Genomic DNA, 19,563 nt, shown 5'->3' on the forward strand with positions numbered 1-19,563 from the left:
TCGATGACAGATCCTTGTGAGCAGGAGGGAGGGAAAGAGCTAAAGAGAGAGGGTGTGAGGGAGGGAGGGATGGGGTAAGACTGCCGCATGCTCGCATCCCACATTTTATAGCAGGGTGAACCCTTTTGTGTGACGTATGCCGTCGTGGAGCCTCTGGCATTGTGTGTGAGGTTGGTGTTAACTGAAGAGTGATTGTTAAAACACACCCCCTCCCTTCTCATTATTTAGATCCAATGGAGGTGGCTTTATGATGATATTGTCCATATATCACTTTACATTATTTTTATAGGTATTTCTGTGCAATAATTGAAGGGATTCTGGGTCAGCCCCCTCCCCCCCACTAAACAGCCTTTTAAGTGACTATTTGTGCAGCTTTTATGATTCATTGCTCATTTAATCCTTGAAGGTTTGCACTAAAGGTGACAAATACATTCCCATTGAAGTGAAACTGAGACGTTCATCTCTCTGATCCTTCGCTCACTGCTGTGGACACTTGTTCCTTTCTATTTCTCTGACATTAGGCATGGACAACCCACCGTTCCTGCACCGTGGAAAAGACCTTGATATCACTGCCTGCTCTGCTATTGAATTCTGCCTGATTGGGCCACAAAAGGTAAAAATACCATATCCAGATTGACAGTTGAACAATATGTGTTTTGTTATGACTATGGTAATCTCGTTGAGCCATTCCAAGGGGCCACACATAAATTACAGCGTCCTAACTCACCTCTCTCTTACCACTCCTCTCTCCTCTTTCTCCCCCCTTCTCTGCCTCCCACTTTCAACCTCCGTTCAGATAAAAAAAACAAGTCTAGTTTAACCAATTGTCACTGTTCCTTTTTCACCCTTCAAGTGTTGTTTCAAAGACGCAGCCTTCCATAAAAGTCTCTGTGTGGAGTAGGAATTTACATAATCCGATTAGGGGCTGGGATTATCCCCGAGCCTGGAGAACAGGCCCGATGGGGGCCGTTTTCTGAATCGGCCATTCATGGGCCCCGCTGCACGTCCAAGAGGCTGCACCTGCAGGCCTGCGCTCTCTGCCTCCATCCAGCCTCCACTGCAGAGTCTGCAGACACACTCGCTGGTGTCAAATCTGTTCACTCTCACACCTACAAGGCCAGGTTAAGATTGTACCTCATTGGTTGTGATTAATCTATTATGCATGTTTAGGCAACAGCAGAATGACTAGCTAAGAAGCCCCATGTGGTATTTAAACGTTGCAAGTGAAGCGTTTTGATTTGCACACCGTGAGAGACAAAATGAGATGGCTCATGAAGCCAGTCTCATGAGGTCAGGTCTGTTGTATAACAGAGGTTACTGCTGTATTTATTATTGCACACTGTGTTTATAAGTGCAGACAATTCTGGGATACAGAATTAGTATTTAGAGAAGAGCTACGACAGTTAGAAAATCATCATTGACAACCTTTATCTGATTCCCTTCTGACCAAGCGTGACTATCGTAAACTAGCTTTGTGTATCCAAAATGTAAATCAGGTCTGGTTTTCATGTTTCTTTAAAAAGCCAACTTTTAAAATAAATATGTTTTTATTCTCCAAATAATAATCACTAAAAAGTTGCTATTGCCACTTGCAAACTGCAGGGAGATTTCTTGCAAATGGACTAATTCCCATCAATTAACAGAAAACTACAGCACCAGCAGACTTATTGTAAACATAGTAGATGAACAGACCGTGAATTGATATTGTTTACAAAATACATTGAAGCCATTTGAAGCAGTCCAAATAATAACCATGTTGATTTGGGCCAGACTTTTATTATAGGGCAATATTGACCAAATGCTGTCCACGAAGATGATGCAGTGCCATATTCTTTATCATGATGCAATGTTGAGAGTTGCAAATAAAGATCTTATTCATTCAAGATAAATGGATAAATCCTCCCAGTTTATCAAAGTCCACGATGATGTATTTACATGTCTTGATTTGTAAATCCAAAACCCAAATATATTGAGTTTAATATGTAAAAAGAGAAATGCAAGAATTCTCCGTATTTCAGAGATGAATACAGCTACATGGAAAACTAATCTTAAGATTCCTTATTTATAAAGAAAATAGCTTATTTTTGTTGCAGCTCTACAGTGTTGGTTATTGTATAAAAAAACGTTGTGGTGCTTCTGCTGATATTGATTTCCTTCAGGGATATGTCATTGGTCCTATCTTAAATCAGTTAGGCAAACAAATGTGCACCTAAGACACAGGAAATCCTGCCTCTGCTGGGGCTGCGTGTTTTATGTGTGTGAGGAAACACACAGGTGACACAGTTAACGGCTGCCTGTGATGACAGATAACAGCTATGTGACCTTTACAGCTGTAGCATCCCAACCTAAAGGATAGCTTTGGTTTAAACAGCCTGTTAATTCCCACAATATCTCCCCTGTCCCATTCAGTCTCTTCTTTAAGGATAGTCGGGGGCAATTACTGCACCATTACGGCTGCTGTTTACCGAGCCTTCTTACGGGGGCTCCTTTGACCATCCTGCTTTTGTCCCTGTGCCATTAACAAAAACAAACCATTTACTCTGTCTCTTTGTTTGTCCACTGCTTGCGAGAAGGCAGAGGCTGGAGAGACAGAGACGTTTAAAAGACAAAAAAGAAGAAGCTGGTGGGTCATTGATGGTGGCTAGCCAGGCCTGGATGTGTCTGTCCAGAGGAGGGAGGCTCCGAGTCCATGTCCCTCGGGGTTGTCTTTGTCTGGGGATGGTTCCTCAGGGAGCTGGCTTCTCTCTGCTGGCTCGTGAAGATAAGCACTCTCTCCACATGCTGAGAGGCGATGATAAGGGGATTGCTTCACTAAATGAAAAAAAAGAAGAAATATCCCCACCATTGGAGCTGCTAAAATGAGACGCTTTATCAGTTTAGCTGGGAAAGACCCTCTCCATCCCACTCCTCCAGCCATAAATCACCATTTGTTTTTCACCAGTAGGCATGCTCTGTGTGGAGGAAAACAAAAGCTAAATGTGCCCACAGTTAAGTCCTATTTTGTAAAAACATTTGGTAGCACCTCGCTTATTTATTACTTAGAAGCAGTATATAGACATAGAATAGATTGTTTATAACACCTAATAATCTATAAACTATTTAATAATGTGCAGTATTTTCAACATATACAATTTCATCTTTTAAATGTTTATATTTGCATTGATTAGGAGTTTACACAGCAGCATCCGGTTGTGAATGTTTAACAGTACAGGAGAATAACAATACAACCTGTGGGTTTTATTTAAAAATCACTAATAAATATGTTTTTAATTGGAAATAGAAGCATAACATTTTAAAACAAGCCATTATAAATACTTAACATATATAACTTTACAACATTTTTATTAGAACAATAATAAAATGTTGGTATTTCATGTTTTTTCCTTTACACACATATTTTTTAAAGACAAAAACGGCTGCTTGGGAAAAATAAAATGTATGTATATAAATGTTTTCCAAAAAATGCTTGACGTAGAAACTTCTTGGCAGAACAAACAGACCAAGTCAAACGTAATTCTACCTGAACAAACACTTCAATGATGTAATTAATAACTTCAATCCGACAAAACGATCTCTTTACAAACAGGCCACAGGAACAAGGCATTCAAATCATTTAGAATAATTTAAGCCTCGTCTGTCCATCACTTCTGCCGGGCACCTTCTCATAGCTTAACCTCCCCCTCTTCAGCGGTGTCATCACTGCAAAAGAAAAAGGAAATATATCAATCTGTGTATAAACTGATTATGCAAAGAAAACCAAATGATTTATCAAGATAAACACAAAAAATCTCCAGTGTTCCTAGTGCGCTTTTTCATTATGTCATCCTGTTTTTGCCCTCTCTTTCTCTACAATGTTTGGATGAAACTTGTCAATATGGCAATGTATTTATTCAAGGAGTCCTTTTTAGTCTCTGAGCTGGAGAAGAAGCATCAGTGGTCCTTTAAGTCACATGCTTTGTCGACGTTGTGATTTATTCATCTGTTTCCATCATCCCCAATTTGCTTTAATGACACACCTAAACTATAACAATTAACACTCACCTGTTTCAATTAACCCTGCAGCCTCGCCCCTCCTCTTCCTCTCTTGTCCGATCCAGCATTTGGAGCCGTAGTTAGTGGGAATCATCGCGGTGTCTCTGCTGTTGGTGATAAAGTCGTTGCTACTTTGGCCTTGACCCCACAGCGTGACCTCTGCAGGGGGGCTCAGACCGTAGGTGACGTGGGGGTTGTCAGGGTGATGGACACTGTAGACCGGCGAGTGCCTGGGCATGTGACTGTGGGCTGGCTGCTGCATGGCGTTGGGGCTGAAGCTGAGGGTGGAGTCCAACTCGAAAGGACTTTTGCGTCCTGGAGTATGGGTGTTGAGGATTGTTGGAACCTTTGGTGTCCACTCACTGTTTACTCTTCCAACAACTCTCCCCACGGCTCCAGTTCTGCTTCTCCAGCCGGAGAACTTCCCCTCTTCCCTGTTCTCCTCTCTCCACTGACCACTGCTGGTCCAGCTCCTCTGCGGGGGGTGGAGGGCCTCTGGGCTGCTAAAGGAAGTACTCACGTCAAGTCTAAAGTCTGTGTGGCCCTCCTGCATGGAGTCTGTGTTTGGTTCACAGAAGCTGCTATCGGCTCCGAACAGGAAGCTGCTGTTGTCGTCACTACAGAACAGTTCTGGCTGAGGTTCAGAGTCGTTGTGCTCGGGGTCATCAGTGGTGGTCCACAGGCTGTTTGGGGGGCTGGGGTGTTGTGTTGTCTCAGTCAGGACCGCCTGAGACTCCGTGTACAGGGAGGTGGTGTCACTGAACAGCTGAAACCAGGAAGAGAAGAGGGCAACATTAGAGATGTCACTAAAAGGTTTACATTTTCCTTACTATGAGATATTTTAACGTACTTCAATTCTGCTGCTATCAATCTTTAGGTGGAGGAGTGACAACAATACATTTCAAGAAATCCCACTGGACTTTGAAAGACTATGATTATTATTATTAGGATGTTTTTCACTATTTTCAAATGATCAATTGATTAATCCAGACAATGTTGCAGCCCTGCTTCTTTTTCAAAATACCGTAAATGAGTGTTTCATGTTAAATGTATTAACGTGTCATGTGAGTAGAGTGAATGTTTCACGCCATCCAGAAAACCAAACAGTGAATTGTATGACACGACAGTATAAGCTGGAAAAGTACGTGTTATCATTAAGGAATGTATTGATCCTATAAACCTCTGGGGAGTTTTAAGGGAAAAACACATCATACAGTATACGTGTGATTTATTTAAGTGTAATTTCATATTTCTGGTCACCTTGAGGACTTTTTGTGGAACCTCAGGGAGCAGCTCCTTCAGCTGAGACAGAGGGGCCCCCAGGAGCCACTGGACTGACGGGGCTCTCCTCAGCATTAGCTGACCCACCAGAGGGTTAATGCAGGGGAACTGCAGCAGGCACTTCTCCTCCTACAGGGAGAGAAAACCACAGCAGAACACAAACTCATGTTGGAAATACTTCTCTGGGGTCAGGGGGTAAACATGAAAGCCATCTACTGTTAAAGGTGGGGTAGGTAATTCACTTCAGAAACACTTTTTGTTATATTCCATGGAATGCTCTTAACATCCCGAAAGTAATGAATATATTAAATGCTTTGAAAATAAATACATACAAAAATTCATTTGTGGAAGGTAGCGCTGTAACGACCAATCATCTGAGCCGGCCCGGCTAAAATAACTGGATGGCCTACCTGCCTGTCAGCCTTCCATCTGTGCACAAACTTACCTCGTGCCCTCATTGGTCATGTGCGCGTTTGTGTGTGTTGGAGGAGGGGCTCTGTGAGGAAGTCTGAAGGAAGGGGCAGATTTTTTTCGGCTGCGTAGTTTCAAATTCTAGCGCACTCGAGCTGGTTTCTCCATTCTTACCTACCCTACCTTTAAGTTGCGAGAGATTTATGAATATAAAAATGTTTTATTCAGCATAAAGGCGTACAGGTCTCAGAACTGTTTCTGTACTCTACTAGGGCCTTCAACAGCTGAGCGTTGTGAACACATCCTTAAAAGGAAAAGTGGAAAAACAAGGAAAACATTATCAATGGAAGAGTAGGAAAACGTTAAGTATAAGAAATGGAACTCAACCAACTCACTGTCAGGGAGAGTTTAACTGGAACAATATGCCCAGATACTTGATGTTTCCCAGCATGCTGTGGGTCTGTGAGTAAATCACTAGCATGTGTTCTGGGAATGCTCTGGGATTTGCCAATACTGGCAGACAATCCGAGATAGCATAAGAGAAACTTCAAATCCTGGGTAGGTTACCACGACAGCAGCTTGGCTTTTCTAAAGCCTATAAGTTTAGAATAATGATGGTCGCCAGTAAAAAAAAAAGAGGCCTGCATTTCCAGACTGGTTCATTGTGATGCATGACATGCTTGTAGTGGAGGATTTAACATTTGCTTTGAGACTCATGGTCATAATTGATAAGTGTTTGAATTGATGAGTTGGGTTTGTCCAAACCCATACAGAACACACACAGGTGTTTGTAGTCCCCTGGTTTGCTCATATTTAAAGACCAGTTTTTCCTTATTTGATAAATGGTTTTGTTAGTTTTCAAACAAAGAAGTGTGCAATGTGAGATTATTTGTAGATGTTGTTGAACTCAAAAAACAACATATGCATGCGGTTTGTGGATGTAGTGATTGAAAACCAAAGAAAAGCCTCTCAACCAGTCTGTGTAACTTCCTGGGGAGGCATCACCTCTGAGGGGATCACAGCCAGCCAGTCTCTGTCCAGGAAGTCGTGAGGATCCCTCTCACTGGCCATCAGGCTGTGGAAGCAGATCCGGCTGATCCATTTGGATATTTCCATCACTTCAGACAACATCAGCACCTGACAAACACAGCCAAAGACATAGTGCTTTATATTGTGTTTCAGCTCAACCACTTGTTGAAATTCACAACCAATTAAATAACTTGAGAGATGTAGTGATCACATAATACACCAGATTAGGGCTACTTGAGGTTTTTGACCTTTCAAACTGATATTCTTTGAAAACTCTTGAATATTCTCAAGTCAAAATTGTACCAAAAAGAATGTCGTCAAGGAAACGCATAGCTTCACTTTGCAAGGTTTTGATCAACCTCATCACACTATATTATTAGCTTTTTGTATTTATTTATTATTTAGACTTCTAAGAGACGTCAACAATTGAGCCTATTCAGAAGAAATCATTCACGTGTCTTTTGTGAAAATAATGACTTCAATATTTGAGAATAAGGGGGTGTTTACTTGCAGATGTATGACTTAATTATCTCCTTATACCTATTATCTAATTATAATCATTTTCGGTCCCCTTCCATTTTTTTAATAAAGAAAAAGTCAGGTGTTCAAATGGTTTTGACCACAGTATTTATACCAGTAACTACGTTTAATGACTCAATTAAATTAACTAAAGTATATGGTGACTTTTTATTAGCAGTATCTTTCTGACTAAGATTTTTTGACAGCATGGAAAACCTTTAAAGGAAAGAAACTAAATGATGTCTGTGTTATACCTTGACGTCTAGATCCTCAGACTTCATGCCAAACAGAACCAGAGAGGAATAAACCAACACCAAGTTGCTGAAGGCTTGGCCAGAAAATCTGCCATGACACAAACAGAAAGACAGGCAGCAGTGATGGTGATCCTTTGTGTACTGTGTGTGTGTGTGTGTGTGTGTGTGTGTGTGTGTGTGTGTGTGTGTGTGTGTGTGTGTGTGTGTGTGTGTGTGTGTGTGTGTGTGTGTGTGTGTGTGTGTGTGTGTGTGTGTGTGTGTGTGTGTGTGTGTGTGTGTGTGTGTGTGTGTGTGTGTGTGTGTGTGTGTGTGTGTATTGTGTGTGGACTCTCACCCTCCTCCCTGGCTTTCTCTGCAGTGCAGGATAAGCCAACAGCAGTTGTACTGCAGAGAGAGAGCAGTCAGCCTCATCACTACGCTCTCACTCGCCCGCTCCTGACACAGCTCATCCTCCTCCTGCACACACACATTTATTTTTCCATTTAGATGCAATTCCCAAAAACCTCAGTAGAGGGAAGTAAAAACATTTCCAGAAAGGTAGTATTATTGTGTGTGTGTGTGTGTGTGTGTGTGTGTGTGTGTGTGTGTGTGTGTGTGTGTGTGTGTGTGTGTGTGTGTGTGTGTGTGTGTGTGTGTGTGTGTGTGTGTGTGTGTGTGTGTGTGTGTGTGTGTGTGTGTGTGTGTGTGTGTGTGTGTGTGTGTGTGTGTGTGTGTGTGTGTGTTGGAGGATGCAGCAGGAATCTGTGTCCCTGGTACCTGAATGACGATAGCGGTGCTTTCATCCACTGTGATCACACAGTAGTGTTGGGTCCCTCCGAGGAACTGGAGGGACGGACAGTGGCTCCTCTCCAGCACCGTTATATTACATCTGTTCAGTGAAACACACACACACACACACACACACACACACACACACACACACACACACCCCTTTCACCATATGGTGTTCTAATGATAGCTTATCATCATTGGCAAGTGTGGTCGAAGCCTGACTGTTAATTGTTTGAGGTATGTTTTCTTTTTTCAATTACTTAGAAACCATTTTGATTATTGATTTTTTCTTTGCTTGGTAATGTTTTATTCTCAATTTCCGGCTCTCAAATGTAAGGATTTATGTTGCACGTCATATTCAACTCTGAAACAAATTCCAGAGTTGAACAAAACCTAATATTTGAACACATCACAAAGGTATCTCATCACTACGTTCTGAAAATAAAATCAATTGATGATGCAGGTTGGTGCTTTGCTATTGAGTCCTGATGTTTTCACTCGATATGGAATGGAAATGCGGCTGGATATTATTCATATTTTATATTTAGACATTTACCCTGACTCTAGGGTCTGCAGCAGCAGTGGACAGTTGAGAAGCCCCTCTGTGACAAACAGCACATTGGGCACATTTTCCTCCAGGCACCACCAGCCTTTACCGTTCTCTTCTGGGGGAAAAGAAACAACATATAACACATCCCTTTACAACAGTGTGTGTGTGTGTGTGTGTGTGTGTGTGTGTGTGTGTGTGTGTGTGTGTGTGTGTGTGTGTGTGTGTGTGTGTGTGTGTGTGTGTGTGTGTGTGTGTGTGTGGTGGCAGCTGACCAGTGTCTGAGATGATGGTGTTGAAGCTGAGGTGACTGATGCCCCTCTCTCTGCAGACTGTTGCCCACGGCGACTGTCCTGGATGGTCGTACTCCACAACCAGAGAGAAGCAGCTCCAGGGAAAGTCCGCCCCGACGTGCTGCTCATGCACCACCACACACACACTGTGATGCATTCTGGTATCACAGGGTGACAGTGGGAACACAACAGTTTGTTAATCACCACACGGCAGCATGGAATGATGTCTTTAACACTGCAAAACATTTACCACTAACTCCAATACACCAAAACTCTCTAGTATGCAATGATGCAAGGGATGACTTGGTTGTTATAATATAATGTAAATAAAATTAAAACAAGCTTTTCTTTTCTTTCATAATTCCTTAGATAACACGCATTCCGGATGTGGTTGATGAGGAATGTTGAAATATATTTGTATAAATAATGATATTTATACAAAAATACTAATGAACAACTTTCCATTTGTACCTGCTGACCACACTGGCTCCATTCAGTTTCTTCTTGTCCCCCTCAGGACAAACTGCAGTTACAGCAGCACCTGGGACGACAAAAACACATCATACATGATTATGTGACGCTAAAAGTGTTTGTATTTAACCACAACACTTATTACCACAGTGCTATTTATTTTATTAGTGTTGTAGCTGATATGTGAAAGAGATCAAGGGTTGCTCACCAGTCACGTGGCTCAAACTGCTGATGATTAGAGATCTGATGTCATCAGAGTCGACTGATAGTAAGATGAGAATCTAAAGGAGGACAAACGGGAGCATAAGTGTTTCTTAACTAAACATTAAGACGCGTTGGCTGCTGGTTAAACGGTTAATACTTTCTCCACGGTGTTCTGTCCTTGTCTGCCCTGCAGCTGAGCGGCCAGCTGCTGCTGCAGCTTCAGCAGTTTGAGGTCGGACTCCTGGTTCTTGAGACTGAGGAAGAGGATGATCTGCAGCCTCTTCACCAGTTGCTGCAGACTCTGATCCACACACGCTTCCGCTGCCTTCGTCAGGTAATCTTAAGTGGATTAAGAGAAGGCCGTCAAACGTCACAACATCATAAATAACATAAGTTAGAATCGGGGAATTGTTTGAGGACACACGGATGGATCACAAACATTTTGAAGTTACAGAAGTGAAAACTGTTTGGGATTATTTACGTGACATACTGCTGTTTTTTACCCATGATTTTCCTATTTGTTTGTGTTGGAAGAGTCTCAGAGGATCATCAGGATCAAGCACAAAGTATTTTTGTGCCCCAATCTTCAGCAACATTTAAACCAGAAATACGACAGGTGTTTGGCTGTTTGCTTTTGATATCAGCACTGTCAAACAAATCTAATAAAACCTCATCCACCGTCATGTCGATACACATTTTGCCAAGTTTAAAAATGAAATAAACAATTCAAAAGAATTTGTGTTCAGTATGTAGTATAGTATATATTTAAATCTTAACTATAAAATATAACTCCCCTAGGACCAAGTTTTGAAGTGAGTTAAACTGACCCGATGCAGTCTTAAGGTCACACTTCAGCAGCAGCTCCTTGAATGTCACCAGCACGTGAATCACAGCCGCCTGGTTGAACAGTGCTTCCTGATCTGTGTGCAACACAAGGCCAGCAGAGGGCTTTTACACCTTTTCTTACACTGGATGAATCTATCAGTACTAGCAAACACACACAAATAGCTTTGTACAATAGTGTCTCTGGATAATGAAATGACATGTTGTACCTCTGACCGTCTCTGTGCTCTGTGCTTGTTTCCTGCAGAGCGCCTTCTCCTGCTGTTTGAGGATGAAGTGTGTTTGGTCCGGGGCCAGGCAGCTGAAGTCCCCCGGCCCCGGGAAGTTAAGCCCCAGCTGCCTGGCAGAGATCAAACACGGCTCAGCGAAGGCCAGCAGCTCACAGTGGGCGTGCCGCTGACTGGCTGTGTGGGAGGATAAGGGGTTAAAAAAAAAGGAACTTCAAACACCTTCTGAAACGTCTTTTCCATGCTGTTCTTAAGAGACATGTTTTGGTGTCATACCGTTGGCTTGGACCAGTATGACTCTGTATTCCTGTCTGCCTTCAGGGCTGGACTGAGGGATGTTTTGACCCGTGGCCTGAACCGCTGCTCTCTGCTCTCTGGTAGCGTTTCCTGACACCGCTCCACCCAAATACCTCTGATCTGGTGTTTGCCTCGGAGGATGTGGAGGAGGCTGATGATGCTCAGATGGTGCTTTTTGTTGAGCCACCATTAGTGCTGATAGAAAGAGGATGAAATGTCAGTGTGAGTCATTAGACCATGAGTACATAAGGTTAGTATATATATAAACGGACCCATTTTTTTCCTTATTAATCTATCGTTTTATAAAATGTCAGGAGATGGAGAGAACCAAATGATTCCCATAACCGACAGTGAAGGGTAAAAAAAATCACTGATAAATGAACTATCAAAACGGTTGCATTATTTAAACTCTGGATCAATGACTTGATTTATTATTTAATGGTTCAAGCTCTGTATGCTGTTCATAATAGTGTTCAGAAATAACCATAGAAAAATGTACACAAAGTTACTACATGGAGTTTTATAAACCTATAAGGGCAACTCAGAGTGGCCACATTCTTAAGGTGAACACTAGATGGAGACAGTTTTTAAACTGAAATAGATCCTACATAAAGTAATTTAATAATCCTAATAATGATGTATCTACAGATAGCAAATATTGATGTCATGTGCTACTCCTAAGTCAATATGTCCAAGTAATTTTTTATTTTATATTAAACTAAGACTACCTTCAACTTGCACAAAATGCACACGTTTTTGAGGCATGTATACAAAATAATGAAGAGAGAAAATATATGAATAAGTACAGCTGCAAAAACAAAAAGGAGGTAAATGAAATTGATCTTGAAGCTTTTTGAGAGGAGACTCTAATAAAAACATTTCAACCAAACGATACCACGGTGTACCTGGAGACGAGCTCTGACGCGTTGCAGTCACCGAAGCTCTCTGCTGAGACCTCAGGATCATGAAGGTGGACAGACAGTCCATCTCCTTGTCCCCTGGACGTCCAAGGGACACAGCACTCTGCTCCGTCTTACTGTATCCTCTACTGGTGTTGATGTCCGTCTCACGAGGGGAAAACATGGCTGCAACTTCTAAAAACCTCTTTTCTGAAACGTCATCTTTAGTGTTGGTGTTGGAAGCAGGTTCTGAAAATCTTACCGCTGCAGGTTTGACTTCCTTGTTTGTTTTGTGCATCAGGAAGGCGTTCTGAGACGTGTCAGCAACAGTTTCTCTGTGGAGATGAGAGTCCTCCGCAGGAGCTACAGCAAGAAAAGCAGCAGGTTCACATTTCTTCGGCTGAGGGAACTGAGGTTTGTCCGTTGGATTCATCGTTACGGATCCAACTGTGAATGAGACCAGAGCAGGTGAGGTGATGTCAGAGGTCTGCTGCAACTGTGTCTAAATAAAACTGTTGATTCAGTGTACAAAACAGTAAGGAAATAGTGAAACATGTTCATGACCAACCCTATGTTTTTTATCCATCACCAAAGAAAAGAAAAGAAATCCATTTGACTTTCCTAGAAAAAGTCAAACATCAGTTAAACTGTAATCTGCATGGTTTAGCAAGTTTACGTGAACTAATCAAATAATTAATCAACAAATCAATAATCAAAAAAATAAATTAATGTTATATCCAAAGACTTAATAATTGAACTGTTTTAACTCAGGTTCATATTCAAAGTTATCATACATAGAGTTCCCCCTCTAATACACTAAAACAGAAGATTCAATAAAAGGTACAGACTACTCACTCTCCGTATGTTCAGGTGACAGTCTTTTGAATTCCTCCGTCTTCTCCTCTGTGGTGAGGGGTAACTCGGAGGTCAGGCTCTCTGTGAACTGGCTGCTGCTGGACAGATCCACCTGCGGGGGTCCCGTCTCGCTTTGGGACTGCAGATCCTCTGACTTTATGACTCTCCGGGCTTCAGACAGCGGCTGAAACTCCACCACTGGTTCATTTATTTGAGGCTCTGTAAGAAAATACAGCAGATTCGATGTTGAAAAACCTACTTTGTGGATTTAGGTGTAGTGCGTGTCTCTATAAACGGCCCAGGAGACAGATTTAGATCAAACTTGGGCTCCCAAAGAGCATTTTTCACATGTCTACAATTCGTGATTGAACCACAGCAAAATGCTTTAAAAAGTTAATACTGTGGTTAATGAGTTCTTTAAAAGGCCTGCCATAACTTTGGAGGACTCAGGAAAGTAAACCAGTCAAAATCAGGGTAGCCGTAGTGACATCCTGAATATAATCCAGTTGGAATAAAAAATATATATTCTCTGATTCCCAGATCATTTATACTAGCATCATTTGACCGCTCTGTCTTCAAAACTCCTGCCACTAGTTTGTCTCCAATTTGAGACGGAGACACACACACTCACAGAGGACATTATAACACCTTTTTCAATGGCAAGTTGTGATGAGTGGATTAAGCCTTATGAAGCTTTGGAGCTTTCTTTTTGTGAATACAAATAAAAATGTTAAGCTTCAGGGTTTTTTTAAAGTGAGGAAACTCAAAGACATTTTGTTGTTTGATAAACGTAAAGCAGCCGATCAACACAAAGGCCGAAGAACCACGAAATGTTGCTGATTCAGAGTTTCATTCTTATCCGGATGCCTGGGTGTTTTTGTTAAGTCTTCTATATTCTTCTTTAGAAGTGCTGCAGTATCAAACCCGTTACTGTGCAATGATGAAGTATAAAATGAATAACTGCATTGACTTAAAAAAACATACAATATTTTTCTATACCTAAAACTATATTATTTTAACGTTATCCCATTCAACTGCAATATGTACTATAATATATTTAGATTCTATATACTTATGCAGGCATATTCAGAGGGTAAATGCAGGAATCCTGAAGTCAAATGTAAGACCTTTTAAGACCTTTTTTAAGACCCTTTCCATACATTTTAAGACCTCATCGCCACTTTGAGTTTTAACCGGTTACCTTGGCGACACACTTTACCTCACATTTACTATTTACAGTATTGATTGTCCTTCCTCCTTATCTTCCAACCATTTGGACGCAAACTTGCATTTCCCCATAACGATGTTGTTTAACAACCGGGCGTAAACGGACCTTCGCTCGCTATCAAGCAGTGAGCGTGCGATGTCATGTTCAGATGACGGCAAATCTAACGGGATGCCATAAATAAACTACACAGAATCACACTACACACCTACGCAATGATTACATTCAGGCAGACTGTAGAATACAACCTCTTTGGACAATTTATATACTTATTGAAAACAAGCTACAAAATGTAATACCTTGGAAAATGCTGTTTAATACTTTTAAATACTTTTTAATAGCCTTCATTTTCACTAAAATGATTTAGGAACTTTTAATACTTTTTAAGACCCCGCGGACACCCTGATTCAGAGACATATATTATTTTTTCTTTATTTTATATATTTCTTTATTTGTTATACTTTGTCTGTATGTTTTTCCATCCTGGTGCTGCTGCACAAACACGTGAAATGTTTGATATTTATGTAATAATTTCATATTCGTTCAATGTAGTGTTTTCAAACTAACGTTCAGACTAATATTACTTTTATCACCTTATTTCTTGTCTACGTCGCCATATTTCTTATTTATTTTCAGTATTTAACAACTCATGTATACAAAATGCTGAGCACCTCTTTGAACAGCTATCAAACCTTCACCTGCCAACAGAAAGCCCATCACCCAGGTCGGATGCTTCTCCGCCGTCCAAAGGGCCGCCTCCATCTCTGTCTGAGCCCTCGCTGACACCAAAGACCTACAGGACAATCCTAGATGTTACAAGAGCTTTTGCACATGCTATAATCTCTCCAAGTGATTTCAAAGATAATGTTTGAACCCCTGGATGTGTTGAAAGAGAATTTGACATTTAAACTAAGGCTTTGAATATCCTTCGTATGTTCACTGAAATTTCAACAAAACCTCATCAGGTTATATAAGCAGTTGGACAGTGGCGAGCCGTCAGGGCCCTCAAGATATTCTAAAATATAATATTTAAAAACACTAAAAAAATAATTCATTTTGAATTGTTACTTGGCTGTGGGTGCCCTGTCATGATAGGTGTTTATATAAATGTTGTTGTTTTGTGTGGTAGAGGGTCGCTTTCATTGATGCGTTTTGCACCCGGGCCGCTGTTTTGATATTCCGCTGAAGTACACGCTGTGACGTAATATCTCTTCTTTTTTTCCGAGGGAAGGGGGGGGTCAGAGTACCTAGGTGCAAATGTCACGGCTCGCCACTGCAGTTGGACCACATGGTACCGTCACTCACAGTCTGCCGAGCGCTGACAGCTCTTCCTGCTGCAGGTCACATGTGGACGGACAGATTTTGATTTGACTCGTCTCGGGAGTCAGCGTCAAAGTCACATCCAGCTCCATTTCAGTCGGAAGCAACGCTCGTCCTTAGAGGAATATGAAGTTTAATCACAGGTGTAGGGAAGCTATAAATATACATCAAAAGTGAGTTGTTGCTGTTTCCAAAAAACAATGTATCATTACAGAAGATAGTCATTTTGGTGGGGGCAGTAGTAATAATTTACTCAAGTAGAATTTGAAATACCCCTTTTCTTTTTTAGGCTACTCTACACTTTTCTCCATTACATTTCAGGGGCAAATACTGTACTTGTTATTCTAAACTACATTCATTTAACAGCCAACGTGGTTTTTCAGATTTAAATTTAACCTACAGAACAAATTGGATTTTTGTACCGGTTTATAAAATAATGCATTATTATAAGCAGATAAAAGTAGCTCCAACCTTAACAACTACCTGCTTGAAGTACTGTTTAAATATGTATTCATTATCGATATTGATCCAAAAATATATAATTGACCGGGCATTCTGTATTAAGAGTACTTTTGCCTTCAATACTTAAAAGTACTTTTTGTCGCTAAAACTTGTAAGTTGGTAAAATGTTGAATGCAAATCTTTTACTTGTTATGTATTTTTAATAGTGTGGTATTTCACTTTCACGAAAGTAAATTATTTGAATCAAATCACCGGTGGAGGGTATGTAAGGTGTTGGATTTGAGTAAACCAGCAACTGTAGTAAAGATTTCTGTGCATAACGATCAACAACAAGTTTCCCTTTGTGTTTTCTCTCTGTAACTTTTACCTGCCAACTCCATCAGGCCTCCATCCATGCAGCACTTGTTGCCGGACTCCTCTGGTACTTCATACTTGGAAATGTCCACCGACACTGATGCATCTGAAGGGATAGCTGGGAGAAATGTAACTCTGGTATTTCAGTTTACTTTTCTCTGCTAATGTGCATTTATGTTGATCTTTTTGGACTTGTATAATGTTAGTTACCGTTATGAAGCATATCCAGAACAGGAGGTTGGTCATGTAGCTGTTCAGGAGCAACGTCCATCTGACCACAAATGCTTGAAAACGCGGTGCACTTCTCCCAACTCAGATTCAGTGTGTCCACAACAACCGGCAGCAGCAGAGACTACACAGAAATACATTGAAAGGTTGTCATTTCGCACTTAATAAGAAAATCATTTGGCCTTTTTTTATTTTAGTTACCTCTTCTTCCATTAGCGACTCTTTAACAAACTCCTCTTGAATGTTTGCACATATCGGAAAGTCCCTGGTGTTTGCACAGGGAGGTTTTTCATAAGACGCACAGTGCCTGAAAAGCAGCAGTGGTGGAAAGTAACTAAGCATATTACTTAAGTACAATTTGAGGTGACAGTATTTTAGTTGAGAATATCAATGTTCTGTTACTTTAAGCTTCTACTCCACTACATTTCAGAATGAAAATAATATTGCTTTTACTCCACTACATCTATTAATAAATCTTTACAGCTCACACACCGGAATACGGCGTCCTCTGAGAGTTTTTTCCCTGTCGAACAGAGTAGAGGGTCGGCCACAGGGAGCGTCCGCAGCCTGGACATCTTGGCTTTCAGCGTGGGTAAATGTCTCATAAAGTACAGCAGGTGATCAACAACCATGAGCTCTTCTGGCATGAGGAGATCTTTGACAGATAAATATTTTTCTTGGTGAGAAAGAAGATCAAAGTCACAGATATTATTTAACAGCTGATAGGAACCTTGAGTTACCTCTGTTCTCCTTTTCAGGTTTCATCTGGTCAGTTGACAACTTGTAAAATGATTCCTGAAGTGGATTTTCAATCTGTGACTCTTTTAAAAGGCTTATAATCTCATCCTGGTTTAGATCGTTAATTGAGTCAGGATTAGAGCTTGGTATCATCTCCAAATCCCCTTTCAGTTCACTCAGAGTCACATTAAATCTGGAATATAAATATCAAAATGATGACTAACAATAAAACATGATGAGGGTGAAACAATACACCATGAGACAGTTATGAACCTTTCAGGTGAATTGAATGCATGCTTTTTTGCTCCCAGGTCATCAAGCACAGAACCACTGACAAACAGTTTGCATGTGGAGATCACCTTTCCTGTGAGAGAGGGGAGAAATGTGTTTATTTTTGATCTCATTTAGGGCAGTTTGACACCTGTAGCAATTCTTTTTTTATCACCTTTTACACATTTGTCATTTCCTTTCATTAATGATTTGTTCAGCTGGGCCAGAATAAGTTAAGTTAATAGAATTCTAAAAGTTCTACAGTAGGTACTTTTGTATTAAATGTATTATTCATATTTTTGTTTTGCCATTTATGTAATGGGAGTTTATTTAGATATTTGTAATGACTATTCATTTTTTTCATCAAATAATGTGTATAATCCTATATATTTTTACTGGATATTTTCCTTATAATTTGAAATCTCTAGGAACATATTTATTACATTGTTTGAAAGAAAAATGTAATACACCAGTGAACGCAGTGCTTATATGACATTAGTTAGCCATGTATACCTCTGATCCACGGGGTCCTGTAGGAGGCCTCGGGCAGCTCTCCTCTGTCCGGGTACAGATCACCGCCGCCGGGGAAGTAAGGCGGCGGCAGGGCCAGCAGGTTCATCATTACCTTCAGACTGGTGGTGCTCTGAGAGGACATAGCTTTAACGTTTAATGATAATATTCTGAGATAACAAACAAATAAGTATTTCCAGTCAATGACAAAAAACTAACCTCAAATACATAGTCGAGAGCTTTAAATCTGTTAGCAGAGAAGGTTTGCGTCGGTAAAACACTTTCCTTCTCAGACCTGTAAAAATAAAAAAAAACAGCAAATGTTCAGGAAAAAAATCCTTCGATAATCATCTATGTTTTAACAAAACCTAAATTAGATAACTCTAAACAGGTCATTTTAACCAAATTCCTAAATTAGTTGTCATTCACAAAAGCAAACAATCTATTTACTTTAGCTTTGGTTAGCTAAAGTTAGCTTAGCGATCTCTTTCACGTTATTTAGCTAACTTATTGTCTATGTCCTTTAACTAATAAAGCAGTATGGTGAACCTAAAACGTAATTATCCCAAATAAAATAAAAATAACCAGAGTTAATCAGTTTCTGTTATTATACAACTTACATAATGACTTAGCTTATTTTCGTGTTTTTTGATTAACACCTCGTTAATCAGGCAAAGATCGTCTATTGAAGATGATTCCCATCTCGTCTTCACGGGTGGTGTGTAAATGCCACGCATGAGCTTAGGAGCTTTTTGGTTTTTAGGGGAAAGTATTTCATCTTCTTGGACTTCAATAAATGTAGGCTGGGAGGGGTCAGAGTCCAGGGCCGTTTTTCATTTCTAGTCCATCCCTTCTAGCACAGTTAATGTTTCTGCTATGCTGCTGTTTAATTATTTTTGGAAGTATTTTTGTAATGTTGTCTGCACAGTTTACTGCTGAGGTGGAGGCAGACGTATGACTTTAAGCATGAGCAAATCTAACAAAATCTACAGTAATATTTTCAGTATGATGATTATAGTAGTAATTAAAGAGGCTGCACATTCTATTTAAATAGCTATGACTATTTAAAAAAAATATTACATTTTTGTGTGTTTTATAGCATAATGCACTTTGACTTTTGAATGACCTACTTTGTTAATACGTTTGTATGCCAAACTATAACATTCATTTTCTATGAGTTACCATGTTATTACTTTTGTGTGACATACTATTATTTGTTAATGACAAACTATATTATCAATTATTTTCTGAGATGCTATACTATGATCTTTGAATTACAGACTATTTAAAGAAAAACTGTTTTATCAATTATTTGAATACAAACTGTACTTGAAATTGTTATGACATAGTGGAATTAATAATAACTTATATGACACAATTGTTTATGGCTTTTTAATTACATACTGTATACATACTATGTTATTGTGTTGTGCACTCCTGACCTCTAGTGGCAGAAGTTGTGTAGAATTGTATCATGCTCGTTTTAACTTAGGTTAATATTCTGATATTGTACTATTATTAGG

General features: G+C 40.2%; 1 protein-coding gene and 1 long non-coding RNA gene across 5 annotated transcripts; one reads left to right on the forward strand and one right to left on the reverse strand.

Moving 5' to 3' along the window:
* Nucleotides 1-533: 533 nt before the first annotated feature.
* On the forward strand, nt 534-3,599 carry LOC307043942. The gene is made up of 3 exons (XR_013809469.1): nt 534-613; nt 854-1,121; nt 2,574-3,599. It is a non-coding gene; the product is annotated as an uncharacterized lncRNA (long non-coding RNA).
* On the reverse strand, nt 3,217-19,512 carry shoc1 (shortage in chiasmata 1). Of its 4 annotated transcripts, none has more exons than XM_079688900.1 (28): nt 18,661-19,512; nt 18,260-18,335; nt 18,044-18,173; nt 17,534-17,624; nt 17,263-17,453; nt 17,015-17,177; nt 16,724-16,829; nt 16,505-16,646; nt 16,308-16,412; nt 15,464-15,593; nt 14,857-14,951; nt 12,934-13,152; nt 12,085-12,525; nt 11,159-11,374; nt 10,865-11,059; nt 10,640-10,732; nt 9,970-10,151; nt 9,817-9,889; nt 9,609-9,678; nt 9,120-9,295; nt 8,854-8,959; nt 8,283-8,394; nt 7,861-7,982; nt 7,527-7,614; nt 6,730-6,861; nt 5,293-5,442; nt 4,042-4,798; nt 3,217-3,699 (listed from the first exon to the last, which is right to left on the reverse strand). In XM_079688900.1, coding segments are annotated over exons 1-28 (4,449 nt in total). In that variant the 5' UTR covers nt 18,663-19,512; the 3' UTR covers nt 3,217-3,613. The 4 variants fall into 4 exon arrangements, with proteins under 4 accessions (XP_079545026.1, XP_079545027.1, XP_079545025.1 ...); XM_079688901.1 differs by having other exon boundaries at nt 8,854-8,962; nt 16,308-16,400; nt 18,661-19,511; XM_079688899.1 differs by having other exon boundaries at nt 8,854-8,962; nt 18,661-19,511.
* Nucleotides 19,513-19,563: the final 51 nt, after the last annotated feature.

The sequence above is a fragment of the Notothenia rossii genome (genome assembly GCF_949606895.1).
Source record: "Notothenia rossii genome assembly, chromosome: 6".
NCBI lineage: Eukaryota > Metazoa > Chordata > Actinopteri > Perciformes > Nototheniidae > Notothenia > Notothenia rossii.